General features: G+C 37.8%; 2 protein-coding genes across 3 annotated transcripts in view; one reads left to right on the forward strand and one right to left on the reverse strand.

Annotated features, from left to right (window-relative positions):
- The window catches only part of cyth4b (cytohesin 4b), an 18,169-nt gene extending 17,198 nt beyond the window's left edge, over positions 1-971 (forward strand). For both annotated transcript variants that reach the window (XM_077524696.1, XM_077524697.1), the window contains exon 13: positions 120-971. In XM_077524696.1, the coding sequence (XP_077380822.1) occupies positions 120-207 (88 nt within the window). In that variant the 3' untranslated portion in view covers positions 208-971. The remainder of the gene's footprint in view (positions 1-119) is intronic.
- fam83fb (family with sequence similarity 83 member Fb) lies at positions 806-14,480 on the reverse strand. Its single transcript, XM_077524695.1, has 5 exons — positions 13,824-14,480; positions 7,075-7,242; positions 5,600-5,721; positions 2,790-3,526; positions 806-1,498 (listed from the first exon to the last, which is right to left on the reverse strand). Exons 1-5 carry the CDS (start codon positions 14,310-14,312, stop codon positions 1,452-1,454), a joined length of 1,563 nt encoding a protein of 520 aa, XP_077380821.1. The 5' UTR covers positions 14,313-14,480; the 3' UTR covers positions 806-1,451.
- Positions 14,481-16,375: the final 1,895 nt, after the last annotated feature.

A 16,375-nucleotide genomic window follows, 5' to 3' on the forward strand; every position in this document is an offset into this window, starting at 1 on the left:
ACGGAAACAGATAGAAATCTACTTTTTTTTTTTTTTTTTAGGTTGTGTGTTTTTATAACAACACAATATTCTGTGGGCCTCGCAAATGATCGCGTGACCTCTTTTTGAATTTTTGAAAGGGCGAGCATCACCAAGGACCCCTTCTACGACCTGGTGTCCCAGCGCAAGAAGAAGTTGATCAAGCAGAACCAGAACCAGCAGGACTGAACCGGACTCCCGCCCGTCGGCGGACATTTTGGATCCAAAACGGAGACGTTTCCTCTCCGTTATTATTATGTGGGCCCGACGGAAGCGAGTCCCCGTGGACAGCACTGTGCCTAGATTTGGAGCGGGGCCAAAGGACCCAAAGCCCGCCCCCTCACCAAGTTGTTGTACAGTGACCGAAGACGTGGACTTCATTTCTGGACTTTGATTGAAACCCGGAGGGGTCCTTGTTCAGTTTTCACGCCATCTGCTCATCTAAACATTTTTAGAATTTACAGGCAAATGGCGTAGAATATTTTCTCTCTTTGTTTTTTTGGTGTATGCGTGGGGGCGGAGCTTGTTGAACAAACAAAGGTGGATATTTAAAGGACCTTTTTCAGGGTTAAACTCTTCATCACTTCCTCTTCCTCGGTGCAAGCAGCTGTGGAGTGTTTTTTTTTTTTTTTTTTTTTTTTTTAACTGTACTTCTGCTTTTGTTTCATGCAGATTGTCTTCGTAAAGAAAAACATTTTTAGACAAAATATGTATACAAAAGACACACGTGCACTTCCTGTATCAGTTTGTCTTTTTTTTTTTTTTTTTTTTTCACGACCACTTCCTCTATCTTTGTACAACTTCAACCTCAGGTTGCAAATGGCTGAAAATGGTTGTTAATATACAATTGTATGTTATATATGTAAATATTGTTATATGACCGAAGTATTTCTCTGACAGTGTCAACTGAGCACGAAAGGTCTACCTAATATAAAAAGTTGAATCAAAATGAATTCTTTTGTACGTGTTCTTTGCTGCCCTCTAGTGGACAGAGCAAATATCTAAAACCAAATAAAATCAAATTGGTAACTAAATGTTTTTCAATGAAAACATCCATCCGTTTTCCGAACCGCTTCACTCCTCGCAACTCAACATCGACAAAAAACACCTCAAAGAATCCAAATTATGAACAACACTGAAAGACAAAAAAAAAAAAAAAAAAAGTGATTTTATTTTTCTCCAACAATGAAGAAGGCACTGATGATCTTTTTTTTTTTTTTTTTTTTTTTTTTTCGTTTTTGTTTGAATATCCCCTCGGATTGGTTCATCTAAGCAGGCTACGTCCACCGAGCAGCAGAAAGTCCGAGTCTTTGCTCAGATACGTTACACGCTACAGAACAAAAAAGTGAATTGAGTGCATGTAAACCCTTTCAAATATACTTGAGAAAAAATGTATTTGTCCAAAAAAACAAAAAAAAACAAAAAACGAGACCTCAGGACACTTTGCAGACTTGCTTGGATCGACGATTACTCTTCATGCCTGTGGATAGAAATGGAAAAATTATCATTATTTAAAAAAAATAAAAAAATAAATCTATCACAGTCAGGCAATAAAAACAACGCTTATGTATTCATAAGAATAAAATACTACAGCAGAATTATAAGTACAATAAGTTGTAACATTACAATAATTACAAGATGAGGGAAAATAATATTGACTACATGTAAAAAAAAAAAAAAAAATCAAAAATTGTAAGCGCAATAATACAAAATAAGTATCAATATAATACAATTTTCAAATGAATAATAAATAAATAAAATACATAAATAAATTAAATATACTGATGTAAAATTGAAATAAAATATGTAATAATTTGTAATTACAAAAAAAAAAGTCTGGAATAAAAAAAAAAAAAAAAAAAAGTCTACTCACCATTGTTGACATGCTATATTTTTTTGTGATTAAAAAAACAAAATTGCGACTAAGAAAAAAAAATTCAAAACTTTTTCAACCAATTGTACAATATTTTTTTTTCTCAAAATCTTGACAAAAAGGGAAGTAAATGTAAATAAAAAACAAAATGGTGAGAATGTGGTTGCACAAGCTATCGCACGCCATCCCACCCCCAGCTGCGACTGGGTGTGCACACTTTTGCAACTCTCAAAAAGATTTTCCAATCGAGTCGTAACAGGACTTTTTTCGTTAATGAAAAAAACTAGATATCCAAAAACAATTTTGTTAAATTAATACCGAAACAAACTAAAACTAAACTAAAATTAAGCATTTTTTAAATAAGTAAATAAATAAAAACGAACTAATTTTACAATTACAACTAGATTTTTATATTTGTATTTATCAATGTTTGTATGTATTGCTGTACAGTATAAATTAATATATTTGCTATATTATTTATTCTATTATCTATTTGTTTCTATAATAATAATATTTATAATATATATAATATAATTAATAATATTTCTATTAATAATTATTATTTTTACATTATTGATTTTTTGTTAGAATTTTAATGAGTGATTTATTTTTTTATTTTTCTTTACTTGGTGTTCACCTGCACCCCAGGAACTGCGTCAACTTTTGACCAATTGATATTTGATATTTTACAATATCAAATAAAATGCTAGAGGTGCCAATGTACTTCATTAAAAAAGCCAAACTTGAAACAAAATAAAAACTAACTGAAATAAAAATTCCAAAACTATATAATAACCTGATTCAGAGGAAAAAATAAATATTTTGAAATGACTTGTATAACTGCAAAAGCTGGCATTTGAACCGGGGTGTGTAGACTTTTCCAATTTCCGCCACTCACTTATGTTGTCCTGCGCCGTGTCCACCGTCTGCACCGAGTCGTTGCGGGGCCCGAGCGCCGACGGCCTCTTGAAGAGCCTCAGCTTGCCGGTGGGCGACTTGACCTTGACCTCCGGGTGGTCCTGGCCCTCCAGGTGGGCGGTGGAGCCGGCGGGGGCGGGGCTGGAGCGCCCGCTGTTGATGGACAGCTTGCTGGCCGACAGCCTCTTGGTGATCTTCTGCCTCAGCGTCAGTCTCTTCTTCTCCTGCTGCGGGACCCCGTTGGGTTTCTTGAAGAACTCCACGGGGGGCTCCGACGGCAGCGGGCTGAGGCGGTCCAGCTTCTCGCTGCTGGTGACCGGCTCGGCGGGCTCGATGAGGCTCAGGAGCTGCGACGGCCGGGTGGGGCCCTGCAGGGAGCGGGCGGGCTGCGGCGCGTCCGGGAACATGAGGAAGTACTTGGGGTTGTAGTACTTGTGAGCGGGGACCTCGATGTTGTTGACCTTGCGGGCGTCGCCCAGGCTGACTTGGAAGCGGGAGGTGGTGGCGGGCAAGGGCGGGCGCTTGGGACCCGCCTTGGCGCGCGCGCTGGCGCCGGCGACGGCGGGGGCCGGCGGGCTGACGTGGAACTCGCGGAAGAGGTCCAGCTTCTCCGACACGGCGTAGAGCTCGCGGAAGTCCTGGTCGAAGAACTCCACCACCTGGCCCGTCATCACCGCGATGGCGTTGCGGTCCATGCGCGACGTCGACCACGAGAAGCTGCCGCACCACATGCGAGTTTTGTGTTACATCACCACCATTGCAGGAATCCAATTAACTCATTTGCTCCCAATAACGTGTAAATACGTTTTTTTTTATGTTTTAAGTGTCCCAAAGACGTTTTTATACGTTTTTTTTTTTTTTTTTTTTTTTTTTTTTTTTATGCTAGAGCATACAGAAGTAATCACAGAAAAAAATGGTGTCAAAATATTAAAAAATATTGGGAAAAAAGTGCATAAAAAATAAATAAATCTGTCAATTATTGTTGTAATATCGCCAGTCACCACTAGATGGCAGACATGGCTTAGCTTCACAGTTTTGTGTCATCCTTCAACGGTAATTTTTATGCAAGAGAGCCCTTTGTACTGGGGAAAAGTAATATAATAAATTGAATAAATAAATCGCTAGATATTAAGCATTTTATGCAAAATCAGTGATCGGCTGTAATGTCTTAATTTACCTGATGGATCAATGACATAATTGATCGGCTCCGCAAAAGAAAACATTGCATGTTATATTTAATGTTTCTTAGTAATTTTTTTATTTTTTTAAAAGACGTTTTTGGGTTCATCGCTATTTGTGTCGAGCCTCGATCCCTCGCGAATGACGCCGGTTGACTGCGTAGGAAATATAAAAGTTGTTTAAATGCAAATAATGATGCACTTTATGATTGAATCGCTGATCGATTATCTTTTTTTCTTTGATGCAGCCGCTATTCATTAACGGTGAAAATCAGCGCAATCGCTGACATCAAAACCGCCCGAGCAGATCTTTTAATGAGTTTTTGGCCCAGGTGTCACTTTGACAGCGCAGGTGCAACTGATCCCTCGTTTTAATGGACTGGTGTCAATCACGGAGCGCTAATGACGCTTTCAAGCTTAGCGCTATAAGCGTTTAAAAAAAAAAAAAAAAACGAGAACATCGAGTCTTGAGGGCGTGGCAGCGCACTGAAATCAAACCGGGCGATAATTACTGCTCCAACTTGTTTGTTTGAACTTTTTTTTTTTTTTGCTCTGCCTTGAGTCAGCTTGATTGTTTATGTAATGTTATTCTAAGTTTTTATACTTTGACTTTTTTTTTTTTTTTTGGGGATGTTTTGTGTATTAGCGCTGTCCAATTTAAAGCAATTATTTATTTAATTTTTTTTTTAGGCCTGAATTAATAATATTGTTTTTCATCAAATTCTGTCAACAAAAATTTTATCGAATTTTGTGGGTCTACTCGTGATAAACGTGCTTACCAAATTTCAAGTTGTTAATTCAAAATTTGAATCTTGGCTGCTTCAAAATGTCAGACTTCCTGTGTGCTTTCAAGTATGGCTTCTTGAGACTTTTTTTTTTTTTTTGTGGGTCTACTCGTGTTATAAATGTGCCTAGCAAATTTCAAGTTGCTAATTCAAACTGGCTCCAGGGGCTAATTTTTTATGTATTTTATTTTTTAAATAATTGAGATGGGACGACCAAAACTGCAAATTGAATTTTAATTGCCTGCTTCAAAATGTCAGATTTCTTTTGTGTTTTCAATAATGACTTTTTTGTGGGTCTACTTGTGATAAGTCAAACTGGCTTCAGGGGCAATTTTTTTTGCTCCAAATGAAACCTTAATTGGCACCAAAATGTCAGACTTCCTGTGTGCTTTCAAACATGGCTTCTTGAGACTTTTTTTTTTTTTTTTTTGTGGGTCTACTCGTGATAAACATGCCTACCAAATGTCAGGTTTCTAAGTCAAACTGGCTCCAAGGGCTGTCTATTTATTTATTTATTTATTTATATTTAATAATTCAGATGGGACAACCAAAACCACAAATTGAATTTTAATTGCCTGCTTCAAAGCAAAAATGGCTGACTTCCTGTGTATTTTCAAACACGGCTTGTTGAGACTTTTTTTTTTTTTTGTGGGTCTACTCATAATGGACAAGCCTTCTGAATTTCGTATTGCAAAGTGAAACAGGCTTCGGGGGGGGCTGAGTAAAAACAATACAAAAGTAGAGGGGTCACTTGTTGCTAGGCAGAATATGTAACAGCGCCATCAGCCAATGGGAAATGATTTCCTGTGTAAATTTAGTTTTCTCACCTGTAGGATCCAAAGACCACCTTGTCCCCGTCCACCAGCATGTACTTGGAGCACAGGGAGCCGGGGAGTCTGCCGAAGGACAAGTTGAAGCCCACCCCCGTCAGTGTTCGGGCACGAATGTTCTGAAAAATAGCCATAAATTGCCATTTAGGAATATATCCGAGACAATAACATGATTATCTTTGTCCGGACAACGTTCCTTCCCGAGAACAACACACAAACTTATAACTCATAATGCCACACGTTCAAAACCTCTTGAAAATGTCAGCCTGCGTGCGGTTGGCTCGCCGTCCCGCATTTCTGCGGTTGAGCGATGCAAGCGCACCTTTCAGGAAATGACTTTGAAAATAAACAAGAGCGGCAGCAGGTGTCCGCTGTCGACAAATAAAAACATGCAAATCGACATCCTGTTCCAGTGAAGGCGGCGATGATGTCACCAGCTTCGCAGCCTCACAAAAATAGTATATACAATATATTTAAAAAAAATATATCTTAATTGACTTAGTGTGAAAAAAAATGCCTTTTATGTTGAAAACACAAAACAATCGCAATATTCAGTCATATAGATGGCAACAGTTTTATTGCAACTTTTGCCATCTGACCATTTAACTCATTTACTCCCAAAAAAACGTATAAATACGTTCTATTTTAAATATCACCATGCCTTCCAAAAGATGTATTTATACGTTTTTGGCTTTGATGCAGCCTCTGAACTGAAGAGGATGCTTGAAGCAATGGTAGTTATTACAAAAACGGCCCGCAGATGGCAGCAGAGTATAAGAGATCAAAACGCTCTTTTCCGCACTATTTTTAAACAGATTTGTGAATAATGATGAAACTTAGCCATATTCTAATGCTAATTGATGCAAAATTGTAACGGATAGAAATATATGGATATCATTATATCCCTAATGCAAACAGAGGGGCAACATTTACATTTAGGGATCGACCAAATATCGGCATCGTCCTTTTTTACGAATCTGAAGGCCGATAAATCGTATATCTCACTGAGACGTTCACAGACAATTTTTACTTGTCGCAAAGACATTTCGAACATATTCAGACAATTTTTCACTGTCTTTTGAAACCTTTTTTGGAACCCTGACAAAAACCCCAAATTGGCTACGTATGCAATTTCGCAATTTATTTACATTTCCACTCAATAAAAGATGATGCTGACACCGGCAACCCTCATAATTTTTATTTTTAAATATCTAAAAAAATAAAATACAAATGAATAAAATGTTAAAATTTTGGAAAACTTTAAATAACAATAGAAAGCTTTATTTTTGCCATACAGCGCACAATGTGGGTGGAGCATTGGAGCCAAATTTGACTTCGCCATCAGACAGCAAAACAAAACAATCAAAAAAAAAAAAAAAAAAAGAGTTTAGATTGACATTTCAATGTAGTTGCGAAACACCGCTGAAAATTTGTGCGTGAAAATGCATCACCTCGTCGGGGAAAAGTCTTACCCGCAGGTGCTGGGCGCCGATCTGCAGCCGAGAGCACATGTCCAGGAAGTGCGGCACGCCGTGGTTGTCCAGCAGGATGTAGACGGGCACCGAGCGACGCCAGGCGGCGTCCATCAGGTCCTGCAGGATCTGGAGGTCTGTCAGCAGGTCCATCACGATGGCAATCACCTGCGATGAGAAATAAACAGAACAAATAGAAATAAACAACTTTGGATACATTCACGCACAACGTATGTGTCATCGGATTGGGTGGTTATTCTCCTCTTTTCATCTATTCATGATAACCAGCTAACCGCAACATTGCACGATAGAAATGAATGCAAGAACTAAAAATAATCTAGTAAAAAACAAAACAAAAAAAACCCCAGCATGCTCACCCACAAGCCGACAACATACAAAACGTGTCATAAGTTTGTGCAGTTATGTTCCTCTCACTAGTTATTCATCATAAACATCACTGTGCACAATAGAAATAAATTAACTTGTAAAATTGTATAAACAACTCTAAAATAATCTACTCAAAAATAGTCCACAGCACATCGGGACACTTGCCGGTGCTTTTCTTAATAAATAAAATAAAATAAAAACAGCAACCTGCACTATAGAAATGAAGGCAAGAGCTAAAAATAATCTTGTCCAAAAAAAACCCAAAAAAAAAACCGCAGCATGCTCACCCACAAGCCGACACAACATACAACACGTGTCATAAGTTTGTGCAATTATGTTCCTCTCGCTCGTTATTCATCATAAACACCGCTGTGCACAATAGAAATAAATGAACTTGTAAAAATGTATAAACAACTCTATAATAATCCATTCAAAAATAGTCCACAGCACATTGGGGCACTTGCGGGTGCTTTTCTTGCCACTTAGTAATTAAAAAAACCACCAACCCCGCACAATAGAAATAAACACAATGACTAGAAACAATCAAAATGTTTCAAAATAATTTAGCCAGCGACGTGTATGTAATTAATGCAATTGCTCTTTCAGGCATTTATTCATGATAACCGACACCTTGCCCAATGGAAATAAACAGTTTGAAGTCAAAAAGTCCAAATGACAACAACAAAATAACCTTGGAGGGAATTTCAATGAGTTGGTTCTATTCAGCAGACCCCTTAGGGTTTTTTTTTTTTTTTTTACAACACCACTGACTCATTTCTTCCTCCAGCTGACACACTCGGCCTGGAAGTGGGTCACCCACAGTTCTTGTTTCTGCCCGCCTTTATTGCGCAACAAAACGAATGTCGGAAACTTCTTTGACTTCTCCTCTGCTAGAATTTTAAGTGACACCAACACAAAACCCCGGTCGGCTACTCGGGTTTTTCCTCCGCCTGTGTGTGCCCCCATACAAAGGTTTGTTTACTGCCTCCCGTCGGAGGAGTTACGACTAGTGGAAACGTTGCTCTTCCATTGAACTCGTCTGGCTTTCCTCATCGAGGAAGGTTCAAAGCGGACACTACATTAGGTACACCCGCAATAAAAAATAAATTAATAAATAATATATATATATATATATATATATATATATATATATATATATTAATGCTAAATATAATAATAATTAGGGATAGACTGATATAGACTGATAAATATCGGCCCGTATCGGTGCCGATATTTGGCATTTTAGACAAATATCGGCCATTTTGTTTAATCTGAAGGCCGATAAAGCTGTTTGGTATCTCACTTGAGCGGTAAATACTTGCCAACGTAGCGAATTTGGGGGTTTTCATCGGGAATTGTAAGATGTTCACAGACACTTTTTTTTTTTACTTGTTGTGAAAACATTTGGAACATATTCAGATGATTTTTCACTGCAACGATCTTTCGAAACGTTTTACAAACCCGAACAAAAAACCCCAAATGAGCTGAATTCGCATGAATTTGTCACTCAGTGAGATGCAGGGAATTTTTCATTTATGGATCTATTTAAATTTTCGCTTTATAGAAAATAGGAACTCCCTACACATTTTAATTGAAAAATAAATAAATAAATTATGTTGAATTTTATTTTTAAAAAATTACAGTAGAAATCTATTTATTTGCTTTTTAATTTTAATTTTTATTTTTTTTAAATTTAGCCTAACACATGCTAATGACCCTTAAAGCGCCGTGCAATTTTTGTTAAATTTGTTTTTAAACAAATGTGTCAATATAGTTAAAAAACAAAAACAAAAAAACTTTTTTTTTTTTTTTTTGTTTTCTCTCTATTTTACTGCAAATTAATATTGGCTTGAAATATCTGTTATCAGCCTCCTTGACTACTAATAATCTGTATCGGCCTTGAAAAAAAAATTAGCGTTCTATCTCTACTACTACTAATAACAACAACAACAACAACAATAATAATAATAATAATAATAATAATAATAATAATAATAATAATAATAATAATAATAATAATAATAATAATAATAATAATAATAATAATAATAATAATAATAGGCGGCACGGTAGCTGACTGGTTAGCACGTCCGCCTCCCAGTACTGAGGACTTGTGTTCGAGTCCAGGCTCCAGCCTTCCTGGGTGGACTTTGCATGTTCTCCCCGTGCCCGCGTGGGTCTTCTCCGGGTACTCCGGTCTCATCAGGTTAATTGGGTGCTCCGAATTGTCCCTAGGTGTGCTTGTGAGTGTGGATGGTTGTTTGTCTCTGTGTGCCCTGCGATTGGCTGGCAACCAGTTCAGGGTGTACCCCGCCTACTGCCCAAAGCCAGCTGAGATAGGTGCCAGCATCCCCCGTGACCGTTGTGAGGAACAAGCGGTTCAGAAAATGGATGGATGGTTAGATCTTATTTGGCAGACAGGACATCTTGAGTTCGTCTTGCTTGCTCTGACTCTCACCCTGACCCAATTTGGTGTGGCGTTCCACAGGGATCAATTGTGGGGCCCCTGCTGTTTTCATTGTATTTGCTACTTCTAAGAAAAGGATGGTTCTTCATTTCACTGTCATGCGGATGAGAGTCACAGCTATATAAAATGATACGAGGTCATGTTTGTCCTGTCCTGGATGGCAACCAACTTCTTGAATTTCAAACAAAAAGAAACTGTTACGACAAACAATACGACGCAGTCGCTGAACGCAACAAATAATAAACATGTTTGTCCCTGTCATGTCATTCAAACAAAGCTGCGTTTAAAATTAAACACAAAGCGACATGTCGATCAACCAGTCGGGCAGCAAATCTACCGTGTTGTTATTCTTTCATTTCAACTTTTTACGCGACTTCTCGCTGCCATTTGGTCTTTTTTTTTTTTTTTTTTTTAACGACAACACAAAGTTAACAAGTCTGAGCTGGCGTGATCTTCCTCAGTTGACAACTGCCTGACTGGCCCAAATATTTTGGTGTGCGCGCCTGGACGCGTTTCAGGCTGCCCAGCACAGAAATTAAACCATTATCGATTATACGATTCAACGATTAAATTCAAAGGCCTTAAGTGGGACTTGCCCATGTGGGTTAGTTCTACTGTTTTTTTGTTTTTTTTATTACGTCACGAGGAGAAGGTTAATTATATTTCACACATCTATTGAGCTCATTAATCTATTTTTAATCGTTTGGTTTATCTCTATATCTGTGTAAGGTGGTAGTTATCACCTGGGGATCAATAAGGCACATCTTTATCTTATTAGTCAGAAGAGCAATTATGTTAAAGTGATACTTTACTTTTTTAGCCATTTTTGGCAGTCAAACATTAATATTTTGTCTATAATACATTTTATATTTCCATTATTTCTCATGTACAATTAGTACCTTTAAAAACACATTTTTCAACTGGCCGTCGACTGAAAATGACATCACAAAGGGCACAGGTAACCAATCACAGCTCAGCTTGTGAATGTCACGTGACCAAACTTAGAAAACAGGTGAGCTGTGATTGGTTATCTCAGCCCTTTGTGACGTCATTTCCATTTTTAACTTTTTATTGCGATAATTGGCTAAATAAGTGAAGTATCCCTTTAATTATGAAAACACTGCACATTTGCCCTTGTGGGGACATTTTGAAATTCTGGATTATTTCAGTATTTTTAATTCATTTCTTTGGAGCAATCATGAATTGAACACAACATGGTGACCATCAGCTCGACTATCGATTTATTTCGATTCATTTGTGTCTCATCTAATGTCTGAGTAGTGAGTAGAAAAAACTTCAAACCTGTGACGACAAATGAATTGAAAGGAAAACAAAAGCAGTCATTCATATTTAAAAATAAATACTTTAGATTGTGACAGGTGGGATGATTAATCGTCGTGTTCGTTTCCTGAAAGCACAGCTCACTCAGCGTGTTCTTTTTGTTTCATGAATTGTAGAATTACGCAATCGATGGTGAGCCTTCATGTTGACAATCTTCCTTGTTTATGCGTTTAACTCATTCACTGCCAGCCCAGTAAAAATGGATCTTTGACGTGTATTGCCGTCAATGGCACTGAATGAGTTAACAACTTGCTTGATTCGGTATTGCGTGCATCCAAACTTTTTCCCAAGACAGGTGTCAAGGTACAAAAGTAAAAGTTTTAAAAGGTATTATCAAGTAGCAACACGCCACAGTGATCTAACCATTCTGATGAACAATGAAGGAAATAAAAACACCTCACAAGTCAAATCATTGGCTACAAGCTCAAGCTAGCATGTAGCATATGCACCGAATTGAACATGTTTGCGCAAAGACGGGGTTTCCCCAAGTGCGTTGTTGTCGCTAAGGTGACGAACCTCTGCCAAGGAGGAAATGTTTACGTAACAGCCTGGCACAACCTGATAAAAGCTTTGATTTTTAATCGACACTTGTTTTTTTTCCTGGCTCAAATTGAGGCAAATGTGGCACCATCCTGACAAGTGGCGACGACCGATTCCAGCTGTTTCTTCAGTAGTCGTTGCTTCAGGCGCATTGCTGTTGATTATAGCGCCTCCATAATGGCGCAACACTGCAACTGCAGTTAAAATATATGCTGCTGCCGAGCTCAATCGACACAGCTTGGAGCGCTGTGTTGAGCGATATCAGTTTGTTAAGAGTCTGGAGGTGGCAAGCAGATTAGGTGGAGGCGGCCGCCTCTGAATTTTGTACACAGGAGAAACCCTGGACACCCCCTTCAGTAGAAAAAGCAAATAACAATCACGCTGGTTATTCAAAAATATAGATGACTTGACTTGACCGGGTTCTTTTGGTAACAAACAAGCTATGGTCCTTTTTTTTTTTTTTTTTTTTTTTGTAGCCAATTATAATGCAATTTAATTGATGACATCATTGATAAAGTTTTGGCACAGTACAGCGGTCACTCGGGCTGCTCGATTGTGAAGAAAATATGAGTCGCAATTAATTTGGTAATAATTGAAATCATGATTTGGACGATCGAAGAAAATGTTCAAACGTAAAAAATTTCTTTAAAACACGATAATTCTGCAAGTTTCTTTTGGACCAAGCAAGATTTATTAAATGAGTTATTTTAAAATAATATAAAAAAAAAAGTGTGAATTTATACATTTAAACAACTCATACCTAGCATTAATAATCTTTTATTTTTGTTTACAATTATGCCAATTTCATAAATGTGGAGTCTTATAATTGTAAGTGAATTTCGATTTAATTGCACATGCCCTTTGCCATCACCGATCTTTTCGCGGTACAGACCAGTTTCACGGAAAGATGTATTCTGAAGGACCGTCATAGAGACAAATAAAAAAAAAAAAAAAAAAAAAAAAGATTGAAACTACATTAGCGATTATTAGCCGGGCACTCACTGCTAGCGGCGAGCTTGCTAGCCACTAAACACGAAACGTCATACAGTTCGAAACACAATTAACTTGTTTGTTTTTAGTTTCCTGATGGTGCACACCAAATAAACAATTTTAAAAAAAATCCTCCGGCAATTTCTTTTAATCGAGGTACTCGAATTACTCGACTCATTTCACTTCAGAAATGTTCAGCAAGAGTAACTCTGTGATTATCTTCCACCAGGCTCCGTTCTTGTCAAAAAAAAATTGTCGCCATAGGGATCATAAAACTCGCTAACTTGACATTGAATTTTTGAAGCTAGTTCAAATTTGTACAATGTAAATTGGAGGTATTATGTAGGAGTATGTTATGCAAAGAAGTGTGGAGAATAAAAATCACAATAACCATATGTGGGAATGCTTCGGCATTCCCACAATAAAGTCAATTAATCACTCTGCGTAACAAGTTGAATGACAAAAAGTGTGACAAAACCTTCCAGGATGCACGTCCTTGTCGACGTTTAACAAGCTCTTGCTTAGTCAGTGAGTGCAACTGGGTTAGGTGTGATCATTCACACAAAAAAACAAACAAAAAAAAACAAAAAAACACCCTAAGCAAACATATTAAGCTCATTGGCAGAGGTAAGAATAAAGCTTATTAAAAGGCGTCAATGTCGGTTAGCGCAATTTTGGCCCAACTTTAAAAAAAACAATTATTTTTGGTTAATATAATCACGATTAAACACAATTATTCACCTAAGGAAAATATTTAATAGTATATTTTATGGCACTACTTTTCAACAAATGAAATGTAAACAGTTTTCTGGCCAAAATAAAACTTGTAAAATTAATAAATACTTTCAAAATTACAATCTACCGAAGAACTTAATATTTATTAAGGCCGAAGTGAAAAAGTCGTCTTCAGTTAAAGTGAGTGTAATTATTTAACCTATAGCCTATAGTGTAATATGTAAAAATAAGGTGTCGTTGTTATTCATTATGATGATGATGATGAGTGTCGTAAATGATGGCCGCTGACCTTGCTGGCCCCCTGGATGAGCCTGCGCACCACCTCCTTGATATGGGGTCCGTTGTCCTTGGGCGGGTGCGTGTGGATGGCCACCCGGGTCACCCCCTTGAAGAAGCCCCAGCTGGGCCAGCCGATGTCCAGCGGCGGAACCTCGGTGTCGGACATCTGTGGCCAGTAGGTGGAGTGAACCCCCGAGTCCGACGAAGGAGACGACCCCGACGCCGCCGCCGCCGCCGCCGCCCCGGACGCCTCCCTGTCTCCGCCCCCGCTTTCCTGGTAGTGTTTAAAGTTGTTGTTGAGCATTTTCACCTCTCGGGCCGATAAAAAGTCTTTCATGTCGTCGTCCTTGAGGCGCATTTTGAAGGCGCCGTCGCCGTTCTTGAGGAGTTCCTCGACGGCGGCGCGCTGCTCCTCGCTGTAGTAGAACTCCGGCCGCGTCTCCGGCACCTGGACGCCGATTCGGCCGTCCTCCATGCACACGAGCTGGGATTCGGCCATGGCTGCGGTCCGTCCCGTTGCTTGGCCTGCCTGCCTGCCGACCTGGCTGGAAGGAAGGAAGGAAGAGTGGCGGGCCGACACGTACGGAGGAAAGGGAGCCCGGGAAAAAGTTACCTGAGCCCGGGGAGTGGAGGAGGGGCGCGGCCAGGGCGCGCTGCCTTCAATGACGAACGGAATTCAGGTTTTTTTTCTTCAACGTCATTATTTACGCTGTACCAAGTATCTATTAAAACATATTTTAACATGTGTTTTTTTTTCTCTTGAATACTTGGATTACATTTTTTCATTTTTATCAGCATTGAACGTATCCACGTTGCTTCTTAGTCATAAGAAGCTTTCTGTTTTACAGATTTCCCGAACGCACCATGTCGTTGGGGATTTATTTTCTGTTGACGTGCTGCACTTTCTTTTTTATGCACAGCGCATTATTAATAAAACTGAGCAAAGTTCGCGTTTATGGCAAGGCCGTGACAAATGTCACATGCTTTCATTGGAAATGGATGTATTGGAAAAACCTCTCTCTATCTATCTATCTATCTATCTATCTATCTATCTATCTATCTATCTATCTATCTATCTATCTATCTATCTATCTATCTATCTATCTATCTATCTATCTATCTATCTATCTATCATTTAGCTGCTGTGAATGTGTTTAATTGTCCTTTCCTTAATTGTGCGTATATAGGTTACGCCAACGAGTTGGGCTTCATTGTTCCATGGCAATTAGTGGTTGTTTGCTGCATGTGGTGCAGCTGTCAATTTACTTCAGGTTTGTGTCATGCGTAATGCTAACTGCTATAACATGTTTCTAAGTCATCTTATTACATAATCATTTCAATATTGCCTTTTTGGGATCCCATTCTACTGACTCAAAAGTTTTACCTTTAACGTAAGCGTGTTCCTAACCTTGTACATTAATTTTACAGTCATACAAATGTACTTGATCTATTCTAAAGCCTTCCTCTTGTCGTCTATGTATGGGTCATTGCAGGATTAGTGTGCACCCCCATAAAATGTCATATAATCCATGCACAAAATAAAATACAGTAACATGCACTTACTGCGTAAATTCCTATTGTTATATGTTATAAAAAAGATGTCAACATTGATGACAATATAGTTAAATATACCGTATAATCAAATTATTTATGATTCTCTAATTAATCATCTTTGCACGGTGGTAATTCAAAATTTCAATACTGTGATTGTGTGGAAATATTTGAATTTGCATATTTCTAGTTTGTTTTTTTTGTCCGACATTTTTGCCTATTTAAAAAGATAAACAAATTTATCCACCAATAGGTTTTTTTTTTCTTTTTCCTCCACCGAATGCCTCCTTATTTTTGTGCATGTTTATGAAGTACTTTTTACTTTTATTTGAATAATATTATTCAAAGTAATAGTACTCTTACGCTAGTATCTTTTTTTTTTTTTGGCTACAATAATCAACAGCACAATATAAATTTGTTGCCAACATTCTCTACATGTATTTGTCCCAGAGGGAATGATAAATGACGGTATTTGAAAGAATGAACAGTCCTCCCTTCAATCTATTGTTAAAATCTGCCAGTGCTGTAATTTCTCTACCTGCCACAAGATGACAGCAGAACGCAAGATAAGAAAACGCAAAAAAATGTTGCATATACAGGACCGTCTCAGAAAATTAAAATATTGTGATAAAGTCCTTTATTTTCTGTACTGCAATTAAATAAGTAAAACTGCCATATATTCTGGATTCATTACAAATCAACTGAAATATTGCAAGTCTTTTATTGTTTAAATATTGCTGATTATGGCATTTTTTTTTACTTGGTAATTCTCATATTTTGAGATAGGATACTTGGGTTTTCTTAAGCTGTAAGCCATAATCAGCAATATTAAAATAATAAAAGGTTTGCAATATTTCAGATGATTTGCAATGAATCCGGAATGTATGGAATTAATTGCATTACTGGAAAATAATGGACTTTATCACAATATTCTAATTATCTCAGACAGTCCTGTATATAGTATACAAAAAAAAATAAAAAATAAGAAGAAGAATGACAACGTTTTCAAGT

The sequence above is a fragment of the Festucalex cinctus genome, chromosome 6 (assembly GCF_051991245.1).
Source record: "Festucalex cinctus isolate MCC-2025b chromosome 6, RoL_Fcin_1.0, whole genome shotgun sequence".
Taxonomy (NCBI): Eukaryota; Metazoa; Chordata; class Actinopteri; order Syngnathiformes; family Syngnathidae; genus Festucalex; species Festucalex cinctus.